Genomic DNA, 26,859 nt, shown 5'->3' on the forward strand with positions numbered 1-26,859 from the left:
ACACCTTGCTACCCTTCTGCCCCCATCCTCTGCCACCTCATGCTGCCAAATGGTATGGGCAGCCATGTCCTGTTGGGGTCCCAAATTCAGTGTAGCATCTGACTGGCCACTATGGAAAACAGAATGATGAACTAGATGTATCTTTGGATTTTCAGGACCTCTCTTATATTCCACAAACATTTGCCCATAGTTTCACTGAAAGAAAATAAGTTTATTTTCAAAAATGGAGATGGCCTGTCTCTCTACTCCATCTCGTACTTCAGTGTTACATTTCCCTGGCAGGTTTCAGGCCATGCTAGATGCAAATTTGTTCCAACAGTATAGGTGTTACTGCTTCTAACATAGGACCCTACACAAATAACATTTCTGGACCCTGAGTCAGGAGCATTGCCCCTGATTGAAGAACAGCAAGAGTTCCCTGAGAGTACAGAAGTTGGCTATTCCTGAAATACTGTAAGAAGTCACATCATAAATGACTACACACCCTCAGTGAAAGGTGCAATGTTACTTTAGAAACAGCCAAGAGGCAAAAGGACTGCACAGCTAAGCAGAGCTGTAAAAAAAATCTGTGGATGTTGAAAGTGAGAGGAATGAGTCATAAGCACATGAGCTGGAAAAGAAAGAGAGCTGAAGACACAAAATCATGCATCTCTTCTTAATGCCATCACATGATGAGCCCCAAGGCTTTAATTTAATCAGAGGGGAGGAGGCCAGGAGAGGAAAAATTATATCCACTTCTACTCTGAAGAACTTTCAAGAAGAAGCAAATTAACCTGTGCAGGTTCTGTGGTCTCAGAGTCCAGTTATGATGAAGTGGGCTTTCCTCATCTTCCCTCTTGGATACCTGTTGATTGCTGAAAGCGTCCTACCTGCTGTGGCCACCAAACGTGAGTTCCTTACTGTGTGTCCCCTCAGGAAAACCAGCCCTAGCATTGCCATCGTTGATCAGAAGTTGAGAAGGAAATGCACTGCACTAGGGCCCTTTCAGACAGACTGACCTAAAGACATCAGCAGGTGAAGCTGATGTATGCAAATAAAGCTCTGGCTAAATGCACAGGTGCAGAGATTGGTTTGAAGAGCTCTTGCAGGAAAGAGTTATATGATAGCACTTGCAATTTCTTTTGCTCTTAGTAGACTTGGGCTGCAGTCTTATAGGCATTTATGTAGACGTAAATGCAAAAAAAGCTTAGTGGGGCTGACCTCTGAGTCAGGGTTGGTAACTATTGGGGAGGGGACATTCTGACCCCCTCCAATTAAATTTTCCTTCATTCCCCAAATTTCTAACATTGCAGAGAATGTTCATACCTGGAACTCTTTAGTTTCTTGTGTTTGCATTCCCCTGATAATTTTGTCTGTTCCTTTTCACTGGATTCCTAAATGGTCTTTCTGAATGTGAACTGGCATTTTAAGCTAATGCAATGCTAGATATATGGGGAATAAAGGGAAATTAAATGGAGGCAGAATGCTTATTTTGGGGAGCAATGCCCTCATTTTGCCCCACTGTAGCTAAACTCGCTGCTCTGAGGGGATACATACAATATTATATCTATACAGGTTGCACTTTAACTTAATACTGTACTCTGTCACCAGTTATAGGACCTTATTGGATCCATTTTTTCTCCCGTTATGGGCATGGGAAGGGAACGTTCGGGGCCATGCGAGTCTGAGAAAAAATGCATTTTACTGCACCTCGAAGTGTCCTCAAAATGGCCCTATTCTGTCACCCAGCACCAAGCCGTTCCCATTCAGGACTGAGACGCATCTTCCGACCGAAGCAAAGGATGCGCCTCAGTCCTGAATGGGAATGGCTTGGCGCCGGGCGATGGAATGGGGCCATTTTGAGGACACTTTGAGGCGCAGTGAAATGTGTTTTTTCTCAGATTCGTGCAGCCCTGAGTGGCCCCTTCCCGTGCCCATAATGGGGTCCAATAAGGTTCATAGTAATTCTGGGTAATGGGTTAATTTTCTTTTCCCTTCTTATGCTTCTTTATGGGGATTATTTTCAGCACAAGTGATTCTGAGTGCAGAAGAAGGTGTAGCGGGTAGTTTTCTTGGGTTAATTACCATGAAATACAAGTGTGTGAACTCTGTAAATGTGACATGCAAATAGTCTGACTTTTGAAGCTATAGTTTCTAGGCTTCCTCAGACTTCATAGTATGGGATTTGTGGTGGCATCTGCAATGGCTGCAAAGCTAAAATATAGCAGGAATGAGACTAGAGCTTGGGAAACCTACCTTTTTGCTGACTGGGGGATGTTAGAAATTGTCATGCAACAACAACGGTTCCAATTGCAGTGGAGATTTCCAATATAGTCACTGCTTCCATCTTCCTTTTAGGAAGATAGGTATATCTACACTGACTGAGGAATCATGGCAATTTGATGCTATTTTAACTGTCATAGCTCCATATGATGGAAGACTAAATACCTCATGAATCTATAAATCTCAGGATGAAATGGCAGAGAGGCTGCACCAATTGGCCATTCCAAGCTCCCCCACATCTCCTGTGGGGTTTGGGATGCATATTTCTCTGGGCAAACACATATTTAGAAATCTGCAGGTAAAGGCACATGGTGGAGCACTATCTGAAGTACAGAAATGACAAGTAGAGCAGGGATTTTTTACCTGGGGTTCATAGACCTACAGGAAGGAGTCCATGGCCTGGGTGCAAAAAAAAAATTGATTTCCTTTCTCTTACATTTAATTTTTTTCCCTGTCATTAATCTCTCACATATAATGTTCATTGTCTTTTTTGTTGTTGTTTTTCTTGAGCAGTCTATGTGAAGGAAATCAGTTTCTAAATGCTGTCGGCCTTCCATATCCACAGATTCTACATCTTTGGATTCATGGAGTGAAAATATTTTTTTAAATATATTCCAAAAAGCAAACCTTTATTTTACCATTTTACACTTGTCCCTCCATATTCGCTAGGGTTAGGGGCACAGGACCCCCATGAATATGGAAAAACCGCAAATAACAAAAACACCATGTTTTTACCTGAGAGGACACATCTCTAGGAATCTCTAGGTCCTCCAGTGCAACTCTGTGGTCAACGTCCAACAGACACTGACCATAGAACTGCACTGGAGGAGCTACAAATGCCTAGTAGAGTATTCTCTCTAGGAATCTCTAGGTCTTTCAGTGCATCTTTTAGTTAAATTTGACCATAGAGTTGCACTGGAGGACTTAGATATTCCTAGATAGAACATATTAATCAAATCCGTGAATAATCAAATCTGCAAATATCAAAGTCACAAATATGACTGTATATAGATTTTCGGACCCACAAGTGGTACAGTAACCAAACCTCAAAGGATACCAAGGGATCACAGTACAATAAAATGAACTGTATGCAAAGTATTGTTGTTTATATGTTTATGGGGGAGCCAGCATGATGTAGTGCTTTGAGTGTTGGAGTAGGATACAGGCAGACCAGGGTTTGAATCCCCACTCGGCCTAAGATTCATTCTCCTCAGTCTGAGAAAAGGGGCCAAGCCTTTAATGTAGGAACTGAAAGTAACACTGGTTCTCATAGTACTTTTCATCCAGAGACAAATAAAAGTTCTAGGGAGTCTGGATTGAGACCTTGGTGGAAAAAATATGTGTGTGTGTGTTTTTAAGATCTTTTCAAACCCTCCATGGTCTCAAAATGCCATGCTGGGATGGGGAAAGTGTGTCCCACTAGTATGGACTGAGAGCTGCTGTGACTGCTTTTAAGAAAGAAAAACTAAATACATATGGGCTAATTGTGTGCTGAATATTTGGTTTGGCCCTTGGATGTGCAGAATGAATGTACATAAGAGTCTTAAAATTATTCAAGGGTCTTGAGTATTTACCAGATGTAGTTTAGGGACTTCTGTCTCCCTGAGCTAAGACTAAGATTCCCAGGGTGGAAACAGCTCCTGTACCTTTCATGGTTGTGTAGAAGAGGGAATTGCAAGAGGTCTTTGTTTGTTTGTTTTGTATGCCAGTTTCTCCGAGAGTGGGAACCGACATGGGTTCAAAAGAAAGTCAATTTAAAAACCTTAATAGTAAAATGTTTAAAAAATTACAATTCACACTTCAAGCTGAATATAATCATTTAAAAGACATACAAAAAGTTTTTTTTTAAAAACCCACATCCCAGTAAGAAGCTCCTTTGCTTACTCATTAAAAGCCTGCTTAAACAACAAGATCTTTGTCTGGCGGCAAAAGGCAAGCAGGGAGGGAGCCAGCTTAGTATCCCATGGAAAGGCATTCCAGAGGGTGGGAGCAGCCACCGAGAAGACTCTCTCTCATGTCCTCACAAAGTGAGCCGTGATGGTGGTGGGACTGAGAGAAAGCCTTCTCCTAATGATCTTAAAATGCTGGCAGGTTCATATGGGGAGACACAGTCTGTGTTGCATATCTACCTAGTTACATGACAAGTAACACCTGACAAAAATCCCTCTTCTACACAACCACTAAAGGTACAGGAGACATCTCCAGTTTTCACTCTGCCAACCCTAGCTTAAGGCTATGCCCCAGAACACAAAGAGCTCATTAGTTTTCTGTTTCATCCACATAGTCAGCCCTATGAATGTGGAAAAAACAGCAACAGATCCACCCTACTCCATTTGAGTCTGTGGAGATTATCACACACAGACCAGATGGGGACAGGATTGCTCCCTCGTCCTTATCCCATCATTAACCCAATAGTGCGAAAGGCTTTCTAATCGTAGCACTGATCCTGCCATTAACCAGTCATTAAAGGGGCATTGCAATAACATGGACTTCCGTTAATGCAAAATACCAGCCAATGTCACTTTAATGATGGGCTAATGAAAGGTTAATGGTGGATTAATGACAGGATCTGCACAACATCATCTGAAAGTCTTTTGCATGATCATCGTCAATCGTGCTTTTAGCTGGGTTAACAACGGGATCTATGAAACATCATCTGAAAGTCCTTACCGCAATTGCTTGGGAAGGATGGGACAAGGATGGGATAACCAGGGAGTCACTGCTCCCACACTTTGGAACTTCCTTGCTGGAAAGGCCAGGATGGTCCCATTCTTGCTCTCCTACTGTCAGCAAGTCAAAACCTTTTTATGTTGTCAGGCTGTTGTGGAGTCACTGGGCAGACTTAGTTTCCTGACAGCAAATCTCAGTTCAGGCTGACTGTGAGGGACAGGGTCCCGGGGAAGGAGTAAATATAAAAGGAAGGAGTGAGTGACTGGGAAGTCAGTCAAGTTAAGTTGAGTTAAGGGAATAAGGTTGAGATGAGTCCAAGAGTTCTGCTCAGGGGAGTTCAATGCAGAGCAGTTGAAGGGGAGTTGAGGGGGGATTTAACAGAGGTGAAGAGAGTTGAAAGGAGTTGAAGGAAATTGAGTTGAGAGAAGGATACTGAATGTCAGAGAAAGTGTATTGGAGATTGTGAAGAGGAAATTGTGAAATACCTGCAGTAATATTTATGTAACTATGGGGCTGAACAGATTGCCAGAAAGGGGCAGTGAGACACTACCCCTTTCTGCCCTGGATGGAGACCCCGGCAACCAAACGCTGCAGCCTCTGGGAGGCCTAAAAAGAGCCTGCTCCCCAACGGGCTCTTTTTAGGCCATGTGAAGGGTGCCATTGGTGCACTTGCACACCATGATGACATGAGCACAGCGCTGTTTGGGCGCTGTGCTGCACAGACGTCATCATTGTGCGCACCATATGGATGGGGGTGTGTCATGGTGACGGCCAGGGTGCGTGGTAGGGTTGCTGAGCATGTAAAAGCTCAGCCCCCGCGCAACCCTAGTTTGGGCCCAGGCCAGCGCAAAGCGCCCATCTGTACAAGCCCTATACCACCTTGGAACTATTCTAAGTTATATTCTTGCTAAATGTTATTCAATAAAGTCAATGTTTATCTGTTATAATGAAAGCCTTTGCCTGTGCGAATTCTAAACCATATAGGCACATAAACATGTGCTACCACGTGACATTGGCTTTCAGAAACTGACTGGGGTGGAGTTTTAATGCTGTGCAGTTTTATTTCTAAGCTTTGTATAGTTCCTATTTTTTAATGTTTAACATTTTAACCTTATAAATAGTTTAAATAGTTTTAAAATAACTCCTATGTTTATACTTTTACTAATGACTTTGTGTAGTTTTTAATTTGTATAGTTTTTAAATATATTGTTAGTTGCCTTGAGTCCCATTATTGAGAGATAGGTGGGATATAAATTGAGATGATGATGATGATGATACAACTTACCTATCTAGATAAATAAAATGTGCATAAAGTTGCAGCATAGGGTTGCAAAGTCCAAGTTTGCTTGAGAGTGTCACTCTCAAAGCCTTTTTATCTAGGCAGGGCTTCAGTTTTTAACCTGTTGCAGCAGATGGAGCATTTCTGTGTTTTATTATGTGTTAAACAAGTTTTTAAACCGGTTTTTAACTGGTATTTTTAGAAACAATATTGTGGTTAATTTTTTAACTTTTGTATTAATGGGTTACTGTTGTTGTTCTGTTATACTTTCTTTGAATTCTGTGTTGAGAGAAAGGCAAGATATATATTGATTTAAGAAATAAAATATAGCCAGGTGATTAAAGAGGAATAAAACTGCAAAACTGCAAAGCCTACCCCTCCCCAACTTCTCTTAACCCTTTAAATGGGCTGGGCAAACTATGCCTCTTGAGATGTCGCTGGACTATAAATCCCAGCACCCCTAATCAGCATAGTCAATGGTGAGAGATGATGGAAGTTGTTGACCAGCCCTGTCTGAAGAGCTACATGTTACTTAACTAAATGCTAGCTTTAAGGTGGAGATCAGATGCTGAACTACATTAGTTATTACTGATACAGGATGAAAGCAGGGAGGTATGATAATCATGCTAGATAAAATAGTGGTGTTAGATAAAACAGTGGTGTAAAAGGTTATAATATGTGCATTGCATACATTTGGAACTGGCAGCCCATCCTAACCTTATTGGTCCTAGCTGTACTGGGTGTTTTGATGCATGCTGTTTCTCTTCATCTGCTAGTAATTTATGTTTGTTTTGACTCATGTTTTGGGATTTTTTAAAGTGCTGTTCTTTTATAATAGGGAAGGAGATCTAAAATCTCGCTTGGGCATCTTTCTCTTGTTGCTGAGGGTGACACAACATTGGCTTTATAATGCGCTCTGAATTTTGATAAAATAAGCACATGTCTTAAAAAAGGAATGTAGGCATTCATCCAATGTGTCAGGTGGGGTGATTAACAGCTTCACTGTTCAAAGTGACCTTTGGGGCTGCCAGTAAATACAGAAAGTCAGAAATCCTATGACTTGACTCTATGAATTTAAAAGTAATGACTTCTATAGTCTTTTTGTTTGTTTTTGCTTTGTTTTTTAAAGATCGCATAGGGAAACCAACAAAATCTTCTTTCCCAGTGAAGTAGTGCAGAAATGGACTGGAGCAGAGAGCTGAGACTTAAGATATTGATGTAGGGAAGTAAAAGAAGTTGGTGGACAAAGAAATCTTAACATTAAATCCTCTATTTCTACAACAACAACAAAACACCCTTCCTCTTATCCTTTTCTCCTGCACGCAAGGATCAGCATGTGACAGAATCAAATGATAGTTTCCAGGTTTGACTTCCAATTAGGCAAATGGAGGCGACAGCAGATTTGGCGTATCATGCAAGAACACTAAACTGATATTTAATTTGTTTATGTTATATTTATTCTGGCAGAGAAGGAGAAAAGTTTTTGTTGGAATCTTCAGTCTTGTGTCTCAGAATAAATTGGTTGGCCTTGTGTGCTTTGAGCCTTTGATAGGCAGGAGGGGTGTATGCCAATTGCTTTTCCATCTCAGGGAGCAAAAGATCTTGGTTGACTCTGGCGTTTTCCATAAAGACGGGATGTGAAAGGAGAAGGGCTTCTCAACTCTTTCTTTGATTGAGGCAGATGGGAAGGCATGGGACAGAAACACTGGTTTTGATTGGAACATTTTTGTTGTTTGTTTTGGTACGATTTCCTCTGTATTTACTCCCTCTTCTTGCTCCCGTATTAATCACGTCAAACAGAGGCTCACTTAGGGCAAATATTCGGAGTATCATTCAGCAGAATGAATAGGCCTGGTTTTTTGTGGGTTTTTTCAGGCTATGTGGCCATGTTCTAGAAATTTTTTCTTCCTGACGTTTTGCCCGCATCTGTGGCTGGCATCTTCACATGGCCACATAGCCCGAAAAAACCCACAAAAAACCATGGATGCCGGCCATGAAAGCCTTCGACTTCACATTGAACAGGCCTGGAATTATAATCTAAAGCAGGGATGGGGAAAGTGTGAACTGTGGGCCTCATGCAGCACACCAGATCCAAAAGTGTGACCTCTCAAGCCTCTTGAGCTTGCCCCATAAAAAAGTGAAGAGATCCCTTGATCCTTAAAAGAGTGACTAACACTTCACGTGCCTTGGCATGGGCAAGCCTTTATTTTACTTTGTTATTACATTCCTTTGCATCTTATTTTTGTTTAATTATTGTATATGTATTTGTAGTAGTTCATTTGGGATTGTATTTTCCCTGCCTGGGATGTGGAGAATAAACTTCAGGTACCAAGATAACTTGGCTTGTTTTCAGTACTTGGGTATTTGTGGGTGCTCTGTGAAATGTGTTCCTCCACTTCCTGGCCTGTGCAGATTCTATTTATCTGCTACTTCCCCCCATTTTCTCCATCCCATACAAAGTTCATTCCTACAAGCAAGGGGGGGGGTTGTTGATCGACAGAAAAACTGGAGTAAGACTTTGAGCATATCACATGATTTGGTAGACCTTCTGATTGAAAAGCAACTTTCTGCAGTAAATAAAATTTTAATTAAACTGCTGAGAGGTGAGAATAAGATTACAATCAGTCAGATGTTATCTCATTCCCTTTATCCTCAAAACAACTGTGAGGAAGATTAAGGCGAGTAATAATAACTGGCTCAAGGTTGATCAGGATTGGGATTCCCTAGTCTAAAATCCAACATTAAAGCAAAGTGGGCAAAATGCGGCTCTCCAGGTATTGTTGGACTGCAACTCCTATTAGCTCCAGCCTCCATATTCAATTACAAAGAATGCTGGGAGCTGTAGTCCAACACCTAGAGTCCTCCACTATCCCTGTCCTTGGCCCATCATTTTCTAAGTACCCAAGGCACCGTGGAGCTGTGCCAGCATACTCTTCTCTCCCTTCAAGCCACAGTAACGGCAATATTTCAAAATTATTTAAGTATGTGTTGGAATAAATGTATAGAAGACTTCAGAAACCCTAATCCTGTGTATATTTCAAGGAAATGTTACAGTACAAATCCCAGTATGGAGCTAAACTGCCGCTGTATATACATGCTTTCACTAATTTGAACTACAGTATACAGCATTTACTAAATAGACATTCTTTAAATCTCTTGAATATAATTCCATAGCTCCTGTTCAGATATCCTGCTGCAATTGATTTAAAACAGGTAACTGCTATTACTGTATATACTCAAGTATAAGTCTAAGAATTTTAGTTTAAAAATTGACCTCAAAAAATTGAGCCGATTTATTCATGGCTCAATGTACTGTACTTTAACTCTTATATATAAAATAAGGAACTATCACCTGGTGAAAGGTGAGTGTAATCTGTCATGGAAGTTCTCTCATCCATCAAGCCATTAGTGTGATCACAAACAGAGTTTTACCCTCAACTTATACACGGGCCATATCAAAATCCATAATCTTGGTCCCAAAACCTGCCTTGACCTATACATGAGGTTGATTTATAGTCAAGTACATATACAATAATTTATAATCGAAATTAAATCATGTTAAATGCTTACCAAAAATGCAAAAATCAACAAAGGAGGTACTGGAGAGTGTGAATTCTGTGGGCTTCTATATTTATAAGATTCCTTCTGTAGCTTCTGAACATGTCACAGCTAAGGGAAAATATACAAAAATCCCCAAGTTAGACATATGCTTTCTTTATAGTAATAAAACCCTATATTTTTCTGCAGAAAGTTAATTCACTGTGAAGTGTATGCAAAAGCAAACAAAGGATTTATGATAACACTTTGCATATTGTTAACTTTGCTTTCTAGAATTTCAAGATGTGATGACTCGAGGAAGGGCATTTTCTCACAACGGATACCACAGGAGGCTAAAGGGCTGGTCTTCTGACCACAACAACTGGAATGACAAACTCTACCCTCACTGGGAAGAAGGAGACCCCAGATGGGAAAACTGCTGGAAAGGTACAGCTTCATGTGCATGGTGGAAAAAGTCAATCTATCTTGAGCAAGTGAGGAGCATGCCACTGTATGAGACTGCCAATAATAATAATAATAATAATAATAATAATAATAATAATAAATATTATTATTTATATTCCGCCTTTTGCCAAGGGAATCAAGTTGGATTACAGCAAATTTATAATAAAATACAATATAATATAAAATTCACATATTTAAATAATCCCCTCCCCCAACCATCCTCCTAATTATAAAAATAACAGCTAAAACAGTAAAACAATAACAGCAAAAAAATAAGCAACAATATAAATTAAACATGTTAAGTAAAAGATTAACTAAAATTAAAGATTTGAGGCGAGAGAAGTAGCTTCTTCTTGGGGTGGATGGGGATCATGAATATCAATATCAATCAGATTCTAGAGGTGAGCAGCCCCTATGAAAATCCTTGTTTAGACTATTTGCCTCAAAAATGGTTAACAAGTGCTTCATTCACAAATAACAGTAAACCCAGAGTCCTGATTTACTAAACTGTTCTGTAAATCAGCATATGCTGGTGTCCACAGCCTTTTTACTCTTTGCATTCAAGTTAATGGATAAACAAACCAGGCACATATAGGTTAGCATTATGCCTGAATCTAGCATTAGGGTTTATTGTGCCAAAACAAGCCATGATTCAGAAGCTGAGCAACAACCCCTTTTAAAATGATTGCTCTCTAACACTCTAGCCTGTTCTTTTTCATACAATTTCACTACTGCTGCCAATAGTGTGTGTACATTTTTGCAAACCTTGGGATTTGTCTGAGATTCCTCTCTCTTGGGTGTGCATGGTACAGTTTAGGCTAGATAAGGATCTGATTTACTGTTAATATAGTCGAATGCTTGTTTTCAGTAGGAGTAGGTTCTCCTTTATTTTTATTTATTATTATTATTAACCTTTATTTATGAAGCGCTGTAAATTTACACAGCGCTGTACATGCAATCTTTTTAGTTAGACGGTTCCCTGCCCTCAGGCTTACAAGCTAAAAAGACATGACACAGAAGGAGAAGGGAGTGGTGACAGGAAAGGGTAAGAGGTCCAGCAGTTCCTCTCAACCTCCGAGGCCTGGACCAAGGCAGATGGACTGAAGGGAGGGCTTGGCTTCAAAATGGAAGGTTAATCATTATCCAGGGAAAATACATACTCACAAGTAGGATAATACATATACAGTACATAGCAATACAGGAAATGGAATACAGCAATACAGGAAATTTGCATTAAACAAATTTGTATATGAACTGTATTTGACAGTGGGATCTTATAAGGAAGAGCATAGAATAATACAGTAGGCACTTGGTATTCACTGGGCTTTGGTTCTAGGACTCCCCATGGATACCAAAATCCATAGATGCTCAAATCTCATTAAATACAATGGCACAGTAAAATGGTGTTCCTTATATAAAATGGCAAAATCAGCTTTTTGGCACACATATATATATATATGTATTCCCAGAACTGTGGATGGTTGAATGCCTGAATAAAGAATCTGTAGATATGGAAGGCCAGCTGTGGTACTGCAGGCAGAACTATGCTACATCTCTCCTCTCAACAGCCCTTAGACTCACTGTTTAGCTGTTGTAGCCCTTCCCCAACCATTCCATAACTGGTAGAGAGTGGGGGAATCGGAGAAGTACCTGGCTATGGATCCTTAGCCAGATGTAGAATTATTACATGATCCACTGAGATCCACCAAGATCACCAGAGTCTCAATGCATGATGCAAGCAATCTGCATCTGGCTACAGGAACATAACCAGATGCAAGGGGAGGCCTGTAGTGTCTAAATGAGTCCAGGAAGGCTTTGGTCATCACAAGAATACCAACCTCCTCAATGACCAATAAAAATATACACAAGTGGGCTTACGTAGTCTGCATATACCACTAACTGGATGCCAGCCAGTATGTGTTTATTAAAAAAACTTGAGTTTTTTTGATAGTATAAATTATTTAACACATAATTTTTTAAAAATAAAAAGTCTGTTCCATGTTATAGAGTTGATTGAAAGATGTGAATGACTAGGAGGCATTTTAGAAAGGTATTTTTGTATGTTGCTTGTAGATATGTTGTGAGGTTAATATAGGTGGAGAACCTTGTATACCATTTTGAACTACTTGGCAGTGAAGTGAAATGTTGATGTAATAAGTAAATAGACACAATCTTAACTCTTGTAGGAGGAAGGGTGGTGGCCAGTTTGACCAGTGACAGCCCAGCACTGGTAGGATCCAATGTGACCTTTAGTGTGACCCTGAAGTTTCCTCAGTGTCAAAGAGAAGATAATGACAGCAATATAGTGTATGACAGAAAATGCATAAATGGTAAGTAACAACTGTCTGGATGCATGTGTGTGTTTTGGGTAGGTGGGTGGGGGAGGCGATACCAGAGATTACTGGTTTTGCTGGGAGTGCCTTGTGGAATGTGCAACTGATGACATTTCCTGAATTATAATTATTTTGATGCTTGTCTTCAAGCATTTTCTTTGAAAGATATGGATGGAGTTTTTTGGCACTCCAAAGTATCTGAATTCCAAGAGGCACTATAGCTGCTTTGATTCATAGATAACACATTGTAGAGTCCTGTTCATGTTTCCTCAGAGGTAAGCCCCCAGGGCCAACCCTAGCATCAGGTAGCTGCCACAGAAGATGATTTTGAGTTTCACAGAAGGGCAGCAAATATTTAATTATTCAGTTTATTATATGCAGTTTTACTGCCAGAGTTGAGATGTCTTTCGAGAATTTTCTTGCATAGATTCCAAAATAACTTGGTTGGCCTTAAGTGCCATGCACCTTGACTTCACTGATGAGTGTACACCCCATTTGCTGCTCCATTTGAAGCAACATTTTTTGTTCACCGCTATGATCCTTGGAATAGCAGTATATAAATAAATAAAACAAAGGTTGGCATCCTGTCCTGTATTTATGATGTTGTAAGCCAAACATTATAAACATTACAAGTCATATTTATGGTTATGGCACCTTTGAGGTGACTACAGATGCCCCCCAAAACTAACATTATAAGCCAGGTGGCCACACCAACAAAGGAATTATGGGGTATTGGAGAGTGGGGTGTTGAATGATGATGCATCCAATCCTCTTCCGCCAGTGAGCTGTGGACGTGGTACAAAAAGCAGTTGCAAAAGAATCCCACAGGAGCTCCATCATCTCAGCTGCATCTGTGAAGCTTGTATGGTGTATTTTGTGCATTCTTGGTTGGCCCAATAAAGATATTGCTGTTTTGTGGATTTGGGATGTTACCGTATTTTGCTGTATGTCCATCATCGCTATCCCAGATATCTTTTTTTTCTTTGTTTGCCTTTAGGTTCTTCAGATTATGTCAATCTTCCTGACCAGTATGTTTACAACTGGACTGAATGGATTGATAATTGTGGCTGGGAAAATTGCACACACAACAATAGCCACAATGTGTTTCCAGATGGGAGACCTTTTCCCTACCATCATGATTGGAGGAGAAGAAACTTCATCTATGTGTTTCATACTTTTGGTTAGTCCTATAATACATGCTGGTTTTAACTTATTTTTATTCCTTTATTATTCACTTACTTAGCATTTTCCAAATAGTATAACATTCTTTACAAGTTTTCTTGTTGCCTACTACTAAGTATTCTGTGATGTACATTTGGTGATCATTGTTAATTAATCAGTTTAAAGTTTTTGCTGCAGAACTGCTGCTGCTATCGCAGAAGGCCCAAAAATCACATCTACCACAAAGTTGGACAAGAATGTTACTCTCTCTCTCTTTCTCTCTTTCCAGCAAAAATAGAACAGTCCAGAAACTCTTTACTTCGCCCACTACAAATAGATCCAGTTCCATCTAGTGACTTAACTGTGTAAGAATATTATCCACACAGTGAGGTCTGGGTTGTACTAATGTTTCAGGTGGTACCTGTTAAAAGTCAAAGGCTAGCACTGCAGAGATGATGTTTATTCCACTTTAAGAGAGTCAGAGTGGTGCAGTCAGTGATTTGAATGTTGGACTACAACTCTGGAGACCAGGCTTCCATTCCCAGCATTGCCATGAAACCCACTAGCTGACCTTAGGCAAGTCATACTCTCTTAGCTTCAGGGCAGGGATGTAGCTGGGGGGGGGGTCCGCGGGGTCCAGACCCCCTTCCATTAGATACAATGAATGGTGCATGCTGCCGCACCGCTGTGCCCAAGCCCCATTATAATGGTGGCACTTAGTCTGGACCCCATCTTCCCAAAGTCCTGGCTACATCCCTGTTCAAGGGAAGGCAACGTCAAGAAAATTCCATGATAAATTCACCTTAGGGTCGTCATAAGTCGGAATTGACTGGATAAGAAAGGCTGGATAGAAATGCAAGGTACTTTTGACTTGTTTTTCAAATGTTTTTATTTATTTATCTAGCATTTTGGGGAAGGACCTTTTGTTTATCCACTTGAATTGAATAGGTATCAATGTAATCCTTGGAAAAGTAAGAATGTTGAGCCACACCACAAACACTTTCTTCCCTTTCTTCTCATTCTGTAGGCCAGTATTACCAAAAAACAGGAGGGTCTTCAGCTATTGTGTCTATCAACACAACAAATATAACTCTTGGGAAACAAATTATGGAAGTGTCCGTTTACAGAAGAGGCTATCGATCATTTGTACCAGTGACTGCAGCAAGTCTTGTTTATGTGGTAACAGGTGAGTCTAGTTGACATCACAACTCACTTGGATTGTTTACATCAGGGATGTTGGCACACAAACTCACACACAAACATTGACAGAATGTAAGTGGATTGTATGTTGACTAGCCAGGCCAAATTACTTACTTCTGCTGCTGTTTATTTGGTGCAAAAAAAGAAGAAAGACTATGTTCCTGGAAGCATCCAAGAAGTGCATGTCTCCCATTTAAGTATGCTTCCTTATTTTATTAAAAATGTGTGTATGCTGTGTATCTTAACTGGAAATAAACATGCTGTCATTTCCCATTTAAAAATGGTGGAAAATAACTTTTGCTAAGAGTGCAGCCTACAGCAGATCCCAGGGGGCAAAGGTTGACCCTGGAACCTACCAAAGTTGTCTACCTGTTAGGCATGATGTTCAGACTTGAAGGACGTTGGCTCTCTGGTTTCTCTCTTGATGAGACAGAGAAATAACTCATCGGAATTCATCACACGGGAGGGAGCCGGCCAGATCCCGTGCAGAAACAGGATTTAAATCCACAAAAGTGATATTGTTTTCAGACGCATTGAGCATTAATACAAAATTAACCTGCACAGAAAGTGGACAAGTCCTTCAAAAGTGAGATAGTTTTCCGACACACTGAGCATTAATCCAAAATTAACCCACACAGAAAGTGGACAAAACCAGCTGCTTTAAAAAAAAAACAGCCAATTTTGTCCACTTTCTGTGTGGGTTAATGTTGGATTAATGCTCAGTGCCCCTGATGTGTCTGAAAACAACCCCACTTTTGTGGGATATTCCTGGAATTTAAATCCAGTTTCTGCACGGGATTTGGATACTTAGACTCCTGTGTGATTAACTGCATAGTTTATTCTAAGGTTCTTTCTCTGGCTTGTAGGGAGAATAAACCAGAGTGCTGTCTTCTACCCAGGTTTGGACATTATACTAAAGAAACCGTAGTTGATTGTTCCTGTTTTCATTATAGCTTGGGTTGTTGTGACATCCAGCTGTGTCTAATGTGTCCAAAATGTAAACTATGCATGTCCAACCCACAAAATGGAACCAATTTTGTGCACAGCACATTATCACTTCCTTTTCCTGCATAGAAAATCCGATGCCTGCATTAAATTTGCCACAGCAAATATGGGTCTTTTAATGTGGCCTGAAATCAATGTGTATGCTTGATATGACCCTTAATTTTGTTATAACCACAGTGTCTCCACCATAAAGGCAGCATTGTCTTGCATTCATCCTTCTCTCTGGCTTTATTTTATATCCAGATAAAATCCCCTTCTATGTGAACATGTCCCAGAAGAATGACCGCAATGCCTCTGACCATATCTTCATCAAGGATATCCCTATTACATTTGAGGTCAAGATTCATGATCCCAGCCACTACCTCAACCGCTCCATTATTTCATACCACTGGAATTATGGAGATGGCAGTGGTTTGTTTGTTTCCAACAATTCGGTTTCAACACATACCTATAAACTCCCGGGAAATTTCAGTCTTGACTTGTCTGTCCAGGCTATTATACCTGCCCCTTGCGGACCAGTGACACCTTCACCACCACTACCTACCACCCCAGGTAAGAGCCTGTAATTCAGTGCAAATATTAACAAATTAGTTAAATTAAGTGACTGGTTAACAGAACAACAGCTTTTGGCAGTGTTTAATAAATGGCTTATCAGATTTTAAAAATTACTGCATTCCTATTTCTCCCGTAGGCCTTCTAATATCTTCTATATGATAATACTAGAAGGCAACACTTCTAGCATTCTAGTTAAAACATAAAATGTAATGGCAATAGCTTGTTATTTTTTTAAACAATGTGTTCTGAGTAAGAGAGTTTACTTTTAGTATGTTATTTCCAAGTTCCAATCTACACAGTAAACTTTAAGGCACTCATTTTGCCATCCAGCTACAGGTCCACCAAAAGGAGATGTAATCATTTGACATGCCTTTGGTTAACAGTATAAAATATGCAGCTTTACAAAATAGGCATAGTGTCCAAGGAAATATTTCTATATGAGTTTGATATTTATGAGAGGAGAGCAAGAATGCAAGACCTGGAGATATTTCAAATAGATCCTGCTCCTGATACTCAAAATGTTTTGCTACAAGGTCTAACTACATTAACTCTTTTCCTTTTTCCTTGATTCAGCAATAACTACCCAGCTACCATCTAATATGACTACTCCCACCTCCTACAGCACAACAGAGCTACCAACAGGACAGCTTTCTGCTGAAGGATGTCATGTTACTCGAAATGGACCTTATAAAGCATCACTTTTCATTGTAGGTATGTATCTACAGCAGGAGAAAAAGCAGATTGTTTTGTTAAGTACTGTACTGTATTAACTTCACTCTATCCTCCAATTGTCCTGTTGTGTGAGGTCTGATTATATCTGAGTAATCCTATGTTATCCCACTTTTCAGCTGTTTAAAAAATTCCCCAGTTTATCTTTCTTCCTCCCACTCTCTTTCTTTGTCCTAGGAAACCAAATTGCTGCAAACTGAGTTCAAAGTGTAAAAATTGGTTTGCACTCAATTCAGCAGAGGGAGATAAAAAGAGGGCAGAATCTTGTCCTTCTCAGTTGGTTCAGGAAAAAGCAAACATCTTTCCTAGCTTGTGTTTTTTTTTTCTCGTTCATGATTTTTGCCATCTTGATCATGTTTTCATGTTGCTTGGCTCCACACGTCCCAGTTTTCAATGTGTGAAATGCTTCACTGTGCACTAAAGATGCTGTCTGTAAATCTCCTCTTGCAGAAAGTGTCTCCAAGTGACAAATTTCAGAAGAATAGCCACGTTGTAGCATCAGGAAAGGAACAGTTCATTAGCTGACAACTATCTCCCTCTTCTTCCTTTTTGCAGGCTAGGTTTCCTAAAGCCAAAACTAAGTATAGGTATCAAAGGTTCTCATCCATGAGCAGAAGAAGTTTTTAAAAACAACAAGAAGAGAATCCTTTCTGCTGGAGGAAGACTTTTCCATCTAATCACATTCCTTGTATACAGAGAAGGGAAACTTTGGCTACAAATCTATGAAACAATATTTTTGAAATAGTTCACTAAACAAACTCATCAGCAGTGCTGGCCCTAGCGTTAGGACAAGTGATGCATCTATTTCATGTAGCAGAGATAACAGCTCACTAACTATTTTCCTGTGTTGGAGGAATCCCTGTGACCTGTTTTGCATCCCTAGCAGTGGAAGATACTGCTAACATTCTTGTCAGCCTTCTATATATGGAATTGGAGAACTGCCCTCTTGACCTTAGCATCGGTTAGCAAAATATCTTGGGATGGCCCTACTCACCAATAAACTTGGTGGGGCAAAGCTATCAGTCTCACCAGCTTGCCCCAAAGTCATATTTGTTTCCACTTGCCTACAATGTTGTTCTCTTATCCCATTTTGTGACACTTTTGTGGTCAGAGCAATTGATACCACTATTCCTTTTATTCCTTTGTTGGTGCTATTAGTGTTGTATGTGAGTTCAAGCTAGGAAGACCTTCTTGAAATAAGATTGGCTCCCCATTGATTTCAATGGAACTTACATCTAATTCAAGAGTGGTTAAGATGATAAATGAAACATATTGACACACAAATCCAATAGATTGTAGATCATACAGTTAATTCAGCCTAGGATCTTGAGCACTTTATATCAAATGCTGAAGAAATATTAAACTGTTGAATTGCAATCTGTTATTAAATTACAATGGAAAATGATTTATTCCTTTATTTATGGGATTTGTATGCTGCCCCATAAGATAAATTATTTCTGGGTGGCTTCCAGGAAATAAACATAAAAACAGTTTAGATACAAATTAAAACATAATGCCATAAAACAAAAGGCAACATTAAATGTAACAATGAACAAATTTTTTAAAAAGAATGAGGAGTAAAATTTTAATGGTAAATTTATGCTTATAAATGCTTATGAGCCAAAATTTAATATGATGTAATTTATTTGAATAATGTGTTGAGAAAAACATTGGTATGTCTATCCATCATAAAAAAAAATGGTGCTTGGATGCTATCTTGGACTACAACTCCCAGAATCCTCCAACCGGCCACTTGCCATGCTGGCTGGAGGAATCTAGGAGCTGTAGCCACAACAGGTAATGTTTCTATGCTATCTAAACCATAAATTAATATTTCTGGGGAGTCATCAGTTCAAGCTAAGGTCCTCCAAAACAATGCACCAGTGTCATTTTCCCTTTTTTATTTTCCTGTCAAAGTTCTTGTCTCAAAAATTCTGACATCTTGTGAAATGGTTTTCTTTTACCAGAGGGGATCCTTGGGGTAAATATTATCCAAATGACGAATGTCCAGGTGGCAGCCACTCAAGTTGAGAACTCCATGGTTGATTTTGTAGTAACCTGTCAAGGGAGGTAGGTTTTTGAAATTAATGCTGACAGTTCTGATTCTCATAAAACTTACAAACACTGACATATTATAGAAGCTTAAGTTGGTCAGCATCTGGCATCCTGTTAGTGACATATGTATGTATACTTCACACTACGCATGTGGAGTGAATTGTTTACATAGCACAACAAATCTATTTTGCTAATACAGCAGAGTTTCACATACAACAGTGTCACTCCCTGCAGTTGTTCATTGTACACTGTGGTTGTACATTGTGAATTGTCTGTAGTGCAGTCATTGAGCTTTTTGCTCAATGTTCCTATTCTGCATGGGGGTTGTGTAGTGATGGTGCCACGTATCTCTATGCTATGCTAACGTGATGTTGAATTGTAGCCTATAATTACTGTGTGTTCATCTCATCTTACAGAAGAGGTAACCAAAAGAAGAGAAAATTATACAACTGTAACTGAAAGTCACTAGCATGGGCTGTCAATGTTCATTAATATTACTTACCAATGTAAACATTTTCTGTGGGCAGTCTAATATTAAACAAGAAGGACCTGCTTTCAAAAGTACATCCCCATCTTCTTTCTCAAGTGAAAGTCAGCTCAGATTTGCAACAAGGCATCTGAAGTTACTTTATGCCTTTATTTATGTCCTGCCTTTCTTCCCAATACTGAGACTCAAGACGACTAACAACACTGAAATATTGTCATGGCTCCATACCCTATCCTGTCACATCCACAGTACATGCACATAATAGCTGAGTGATCTTGGGTAAGTCACACACTCAGAGGAAGGCAATGACACTCCCCTCCCCCCTGAAGAAACTTGGCAAGAAAACCCCATGAAAGGATTTGAAGGCACACAACAATAACAACCACCACAACAATAACAGCAACAGTTTGGCCACAGAAATGGAGATCATAAGTAAAGCAGAAACTGGTGGAGAAAAAAAAACATCCCTGTCTGCATTTTGAGAGAGGCTTTTAAGTATCTCTAGAAATTTCAAAATATTTTCCTTACTTATGCAGTGCAACCTGGTTGTTTCCTTTTACACATACATAATGTTAGTTTTTAATAAAAACCTTACGGAAACACATTGAACTGCTCTTCTGTTTCCTAGTGTAGGAACCTACCCCTTTTCTTTCCATGTTATTTATGTCTCTACTATCAAATTTTCTGATATACTAGTCATACCCACATAGTTAAATAAAGTATACCTGTACATAAGGCATTGCGGAAAGAACTTAATGCAGTCCTGCGCACAATACCTTTCCACTAGCTACATAATGTCAACCCAAAGGCACCTGGATACAGCTCCTACCCCAGCCCCCAGCCAAAAGTGGGCTATGTGGTGCACTGGGGTGCTGTGTTGTGTAGCTGGGGAAACGATCCGCCTTTTCCATCCAGCATATTTTTATAAATAAATGAACTGGCTGTAATGAAACAAAGCTGATGAAAAATACACTCTCTGTCTTTCTTCCCTCCCACTTTCCAGTCTTCCTACAGATGCTTGCACCATGATTGCTGATCCCACATGCCAGGTTTTACAGAGTGAGGCATGCGATCCTGTGGATATCACTGATGAGTGCCTGTTGACCATCAGAAGAGCTTTCAATGAATCTGGAACCTATTGTGTGAACATCACATTGGGTGATGCTACAAGTCTGGCTCTCACAAGTACTCTGATATCCATCAGTGGAGGTGAGTCCTGTTGAACAATTGCATTCACATGCAGTTATCACCTGAAATGCTTATCTTATAAAGAACTACTGGATTTGTAAGTTAAGGCATTCCTGCATGGTAGATAAATAGGCTGCCAAAGGCATATAAGAAAGAAAGCAGTGGTGGGATGATATGATGTGTAAGACCGCAGTCCTCATAGCCATACCCGCAGGGAAAGTCCACAATTCTTACTAACACATCACTTCTTGCAATTTCCATCTCCATCAGGAATAGTCCTTTTGTACAGCTTATGAGCTTTAATTGCTCTTTCAAGTCCAGGGGCCCTTTCACACTACACAATTAATGATTCCATTTTAACTAGCATGGCAACTCTGTATAGAATCCTGGGACTTGTAGCTTAGGGAAAGGTATTTAGAATTCTTAGCCAGAGCCTGCCAACCCAAAAACCCATGATTCTACAGGAAGTTGCCATGGCATAATAGGATGTTGCCCCAACATTTTTGCACAGGAACTGGAATAGCTCAAAAAACTTCACTGTTGCTGGCATTTTTCATTCTTTCCTTCCCTTTCTAGATTCTGAGCATAGCAGCTAAACTCAAAGGGATTAGAGAAACTAAATGGGGGCGGGGGGGGGGAGATGACCTGGGCCTGAATCCTGAGCAGAATATTCATAATATTTTTGGCCTGATCTTCATCAGTAGTAGTATAATGTTTAGATTGATCATTTTGGCTTTGCTACCAGAACAATCCTTAATCAAGTTCCATTAAAACGTGTGACAGAGACCATGTTCATCATTTTCTTTGGATTGAAGCCTGTCTTTCTCATTAGGGCTCTTTTTGGCTGACTTTTCTGTTATATGCACAAGAAGTTTAACTAGTTACAGACTAACAGAAATCAACTAGGTAGGTTCTCTATTGTTCCAGGGAGAGAAATAATAATAGAATCATAGAGTTAGAAGAGACTACAAGGGCCATCCAGTCCAACCACCTGCCATGCAGGAATACACAATCAAAGCTCTCTCAACAGATGACCATTGAGCTTCTGCTTAAAACCCTCCAAAGAAGGAGACTTCACCACACTCAAAGGGAACATGTTCCACTGTCGAGCAGCTATTACCATCAAGAAGTTCAAATGGAATCTTTTTTCCTGTAGTTTGAATCCACTGCTCTGTGTCCTATTCTCTGGAGCAGCAGAAAACAATATGACACCCTTTCAAATATTTAAACATTAATCTATGGATTCAAGCTAGTTTTTGCCATTAGGGTTCTTTTTGGCTTTTTGTTTTGTTTTGTTATACTTATGCCAACAATACATGTGAAAAGGTTCTAAGAGTCTTAGTAGACCACAAGCTGAAAATGAGTCAACAGTGTGATGTGACTTTAACCATAGGTAATTATGTAAGTGTAAATACATTTAGGCTACGTGTATGATATTGTAATTTAAAGGTATAATTTTAATTTTACTAGTTCTTTATGCCACAACTATTACCGATAAATTCAGCGATATGACTTCAATTCCTGTCGGTCCCAGTGAGCACAGCCAATAGTCAGTAGTAATGGGAATTGTAGTCCTTCAATTTCTAGAGGAATACAGCTCTCCTACCTCTACCGTAAATATTGCTAATGCCTGGAGTAGGGACTTTTCATTATTATATTTGACATAAACTAAATACTGTATTAGGATGTACTTCTGCAATAGATATCTGACTGACTAGACTTGAACACATCTTAATTATTGAGATAAGTTTGGATATTCATTAATGCCACCATTTTTATCTTGTGATTCAAGCTGGAGGATCATTTTCAAGAACAGCAGAAGGAGTTTTGATTGCCTGTGCTTTCTTGGTGGTGGTTGCTGTTTCCTTGACTTTCTTCCTTTACAAGTAAGTGGATGAGCCCAGCTATTAAAATCTCCAGACTGTCAAAAATTCAAGTACTGTATTGACAGTATTTTGCTACTTGAATGTTGCTAAATGAGAAGATAAAAGTGTACTCAGATATGCATTAAAACTATATATGGTAAATTTAGAAGTAAATATTAATACTACAATTTATATAGGGAGCACAGCACATTTCAAACAGTGGAGAAGTCTATATGCCTGATTATTCTGTTGTCCAAATGCTAAGTGTAGATAGGAAATTTAGAAGCCTTTATCTTGAAATCAAACTTATCTTGAAATCAGACAGCCCTCTAAATACAAGGCTGAAGGGAGAATTAAACAGAAGGTTTAAAGTGGAAGGCACTTCAAATACAGGTCTGTATCCTATGCACATGGCCACCTCAGTCAGCATACATAATTTTAGTTATCTTGGAGATGTGAAAAATCATTGTGGATCTTTCAAGCCGAATAATCAAATTGTTGAGTAGAATCTGAACAACCCATCCCATGCCCACCCACCCAGGATCTAGCAGAGAAAGAAAAAAGCATATCTGTATTTATTTATGGGATTTATATCTCACCTTTCTTCCAAAATGGGATTCAGAGCAGCTTACAATAATTTAAAAAGATAAAACTAAAACATTAATTACAAAAGTTAAAATAATAATTAAATAATAATATTAAAGTATAAATTTAAAAACAGTATAGTTAAAACCATTTTAAAAAGTGAAAACCATTAAAGCATTAAAACAGCAGATCCCATGACAAAAGTAAAATTCACCCACCAAAAGCCTGACTAAATAAAAATGTCTTCAGCTGCCAGTGAAAAGAGAGCAGGGAGGGGGCCAATCTGACCTCCCATGGAAGGCAGTTCCATAGTCTGGGAGCAACCACAGAAAAGGCTTTTTCCCAAGTCCTCACTAACCATGCCTGCGAAGATGGTCAACGGAGAGAAAGCTCTCTCCTGCTGATCTTAGTGTTAGGGCTGGCTTGTATAGGGAGATACAGTCCTTCACATAATCTAGACCCAAGCCAATTGGGGCTTTAAAGGTCAAAACCAGCAGCTTGAATTCTGCCCCAAACAGCAGGTAACCAGCGCAGCTGTTTCAGCATGGGACTCACATGATCTCTGTAGTCTGGCCATAGTATTTGGGACCCACTGATGTTACTAGCATAACAATGCACCCTCACAGGAAGACCTTTCAGTAAACTCATTTTGAACATTCCTTACAGGAGGTATAAAGAATACAAACCCATTGAAAAGAAAAAAGAACAGGAGGCAACAAGCGAAGGACTGAGAGTTTACTTCAACAACGTCAAGGCTGTTCTCTTCCCAGCCAACAATGAACGAGATCCTCTGCTGAAAAGCAAGCCAGGAATCATCTAACTCTTTAGTATAATCTCATATTTGCATACATTTGGTGCTTTATATTGAACTGTATTTCAATGGAAGAATGCTTAATTGTTAAAATAAGGGGGTAGATGGTAAGCTTACTATACATGCAGGATAATGGTTTGATTCACTTGTTAAAATGGCATTTTGTGGAGAAATAGAACATTTTACTCTCTTGGATATACAATAGTATATGAGCTAATAAACAATTTAAGCTGGGTATTATTGACTGTTTACTAATTGAGTTACTCCAGTGTATTAACAACTGTGTGTTGGGTGGCAGATAATTTTTGTTGCAAAAATTGCACTTAGGTTCCCATTGAACTTTTGAAGGAATGACTTCTTCAGAAACTAGATGAAATTCTTGCTGTTAAACTGATAGTCCTCTAGTCCCAGTATACTCTGTGGTGCATACCATTCAGTTTCAATGTGCCAGGTATGAACAGTAGTATATGTGTTGTTCCTATACAAAGGTCTAGCTTCCAAACACTTTTGACTGCCACTTAACTCTGATGGCTTCAAATGGATAGACCATTAAACACACAGAGTTTACTTTCGCTTAGTTGAACATCTTTCAGTACAGCATGGCTTTTGCTTGCTAAATTCAATACCCCAGAGGTGCACAGAGGAGAAGGGAATCTCTTGTTTGTGGCAAGAGGTGTACTAGGCAGTGTCCATGGCTACAGTTTGCATAAATGTTGGGGTAGAATCAGATGTGCTCAAATAAAATACCTGTACTTTATACCCATGGGTCTTCAAACAATAAAGATCTTCCTTTGAAGAAAATCCTGTGACAAGTTTGCTTTAGGGACACCTTAAATCAGAAATGACTCAAAGGCACACAAGGAAAAATATATGTATAGAAGCACATTTGCCAATAAATTTTAATTTATGGATTGTCCACCCCATGCATCTGTTTGAATTCTTAAAATTATGCTACAGAATGTGTTTGTGGAACCACTGTGTTATATTAAGCCTACAATCTAATTCACACTAACCTGGAAGTAAGCCTCAATAAAAATCAGTGGAACTTTTTTTTGGAATAGATATTAGTGGGAACGTAAGATGCTGACACTTAGAAAACTGTCACATGGAGTATAGGGACTGGACTGAAGCAGATCGCTCCCATCTTTGTGTCCTTATCGTGTGAAAGATTATCACACACGTCACGCTTATCCTTCATTATCCTGTCAATGAAGTAGAATTGTCCTGTCAGTTTTCATTAACAGAAACTTTCATTATTGAAAAATGACAAGTCAATTCCACTTCATTGACAGGATAATGATGGGGTAAGCGTTATGTCGTCTGGTAATCTTTGTGTGATCTTGCAATAAGGATGGCATAAGGATAGGATATTAACAAAATAAGCACAACATCGTCTGATAATCTTTGTGCGATTGCACCATAAGGATGGAAGCGATCTGCTTCACTCCCATCCGTTTCCCTGTGTGATAATCTCCTGATTATGGGGCTACCTCTCTCGTGAATCAGTACCTCCCTGGTCATATGTGATCTTTACACAAGTCAGATGTCTCCTACGCTTCTGAAGATTTATCCAGTTTTTTGTTTGTTTGTTTGTTTGTTTGTTTTGGACAATGGCATAAAATTCCATTCTGAAGTGCCTTTCCTCTGAAGGAACTAGCTTCTCTTTTCAGAAATGGACCTGATGGAAGGGCCACTTGTCTGTGAAGGCTTCTCACCTTTGGCATGAATGACTTTGTTTCTAGAATGGTCAGCAATGCAGTATAAGTATCTTTTCAGAAGGAAGTCCAATTAACTTCAGTAGGGCTTACTCCTGTATAGGTGAATAAGGGATGGATGGAGGCTTGAAACACAAAGTGCCTCCAAATCCAAAAGACCTTCACATTAGCCTACACTTCTCTAGAGTCATATATATATATATATCCCGCCTTTCTCACAGTACAGGGACTCCGGGTGGCTAACAAAATTTAAAACGTTCCCAGTTTATATCAGGTTTACTCTTTTATATTTATTTTTATGTACAGCGCTGTGCACAATTTGCAGTGCCTAGATAAATAAATTATATATTATATATATATATATATATATATATATACATATATACACACCTACAGACACACACACACACTACACATATAAAACATACCGCCTTCTCACAAACACACCACACACACACACAACATATACTAACACCTTCACACACTAATATAATAATAATATAATGTTTATATAACTTTGGGTACTTGGTGAAAGACTGTAAATGAATAATATAATATAATATTTTTTATATCCTGCCTCTCCAGTTGAATGAGGAGCTTCCAAAAAATCAATACAGAATACAATAAACACCCAAAAACCCATTATCCCTCCCTCACAACAACACACACATATATATACACTACAACAGACCCTCACACACAAAGCACATATTATATTATTATTATATTATTATTATTAATTTTATTATTATTATTATTATTATTATTTATTATTATTATTATGCGCCATTACTAAGGGCAAAAAGCCTGGACGTTCCTCCACTGGCCTCACTCTCCGTTGTGCGCGTGCGCCCCGCAGTCGCCACTTCCGCTCCAGGCAGGCAACCAATCACCGCCTTCCTCAGCCATTCACATCCACCAATCAGAGCGCGCCTGGCGGTAATGAAGGGATTGGGG

General features: G+C 39.4%; 1 protein-coding gene across 2 annotated transcripts; it reads left to right on the top strand.

Annotated features, from left to right (window-relative positions):
- Positions 1-673: 673 nt before the first annotated feature.
- On the top strand, positions 674-24,422 carry GPNMB (glycoprotein nmb). Of its 2 annotated transcripts, none has more exons than XM_042477016.1 (11): positions 674-887; positions 10,043-10,195; positions 12,400-12,543; positions 13,544-13,726; positions 14,735-14,893; positions 16,156-16,464; positions 17,041-17,178; positions 19,164-19,266; positions 20,742-20,947; positions 22,719-22,812; positions 24,043-24,422. In XM_042477016.1, exons 1-11 carry the CDS (start codon positions 806-808, stop codon positions 24,194-24,196), a joined length of 1,725 nt encoding a protein of 574 aa, XP_042332950.1. In that variant the 5' UTR covers positions 674-805; the 3' UTR covers positions 24,197-24,422. The 2 variants fall into 2 exon arrangements, with proteins under 2 accessions (XP_042332950.1, XP_042332951.1); XM_042477017.1 differs by lacking the exon at positions 674-887 and adding an exon at positions 8,697-8,814.
- Positions 24,423-26,859: the final 2,437 nt, after the last annotated feature.

The sequence above is a fragment of the Sceloporus undulatus genome, chromosome 6 (genome assembly GCF_019175285.1).
Source record: "Sceloporus undulatus isolate JIND9_A2432 ecotype Alabama chromosome 6, SceUnd_v1.1, whole genome shotgun sequence".
In the NCBI taxonomy this organism is placed as follows: Eukaryota; Metazoa; Chordata; class Lepidosauria; order Squamata; family Phrynosomatidae; genus Sceloporus; species Sceloporus undulatus.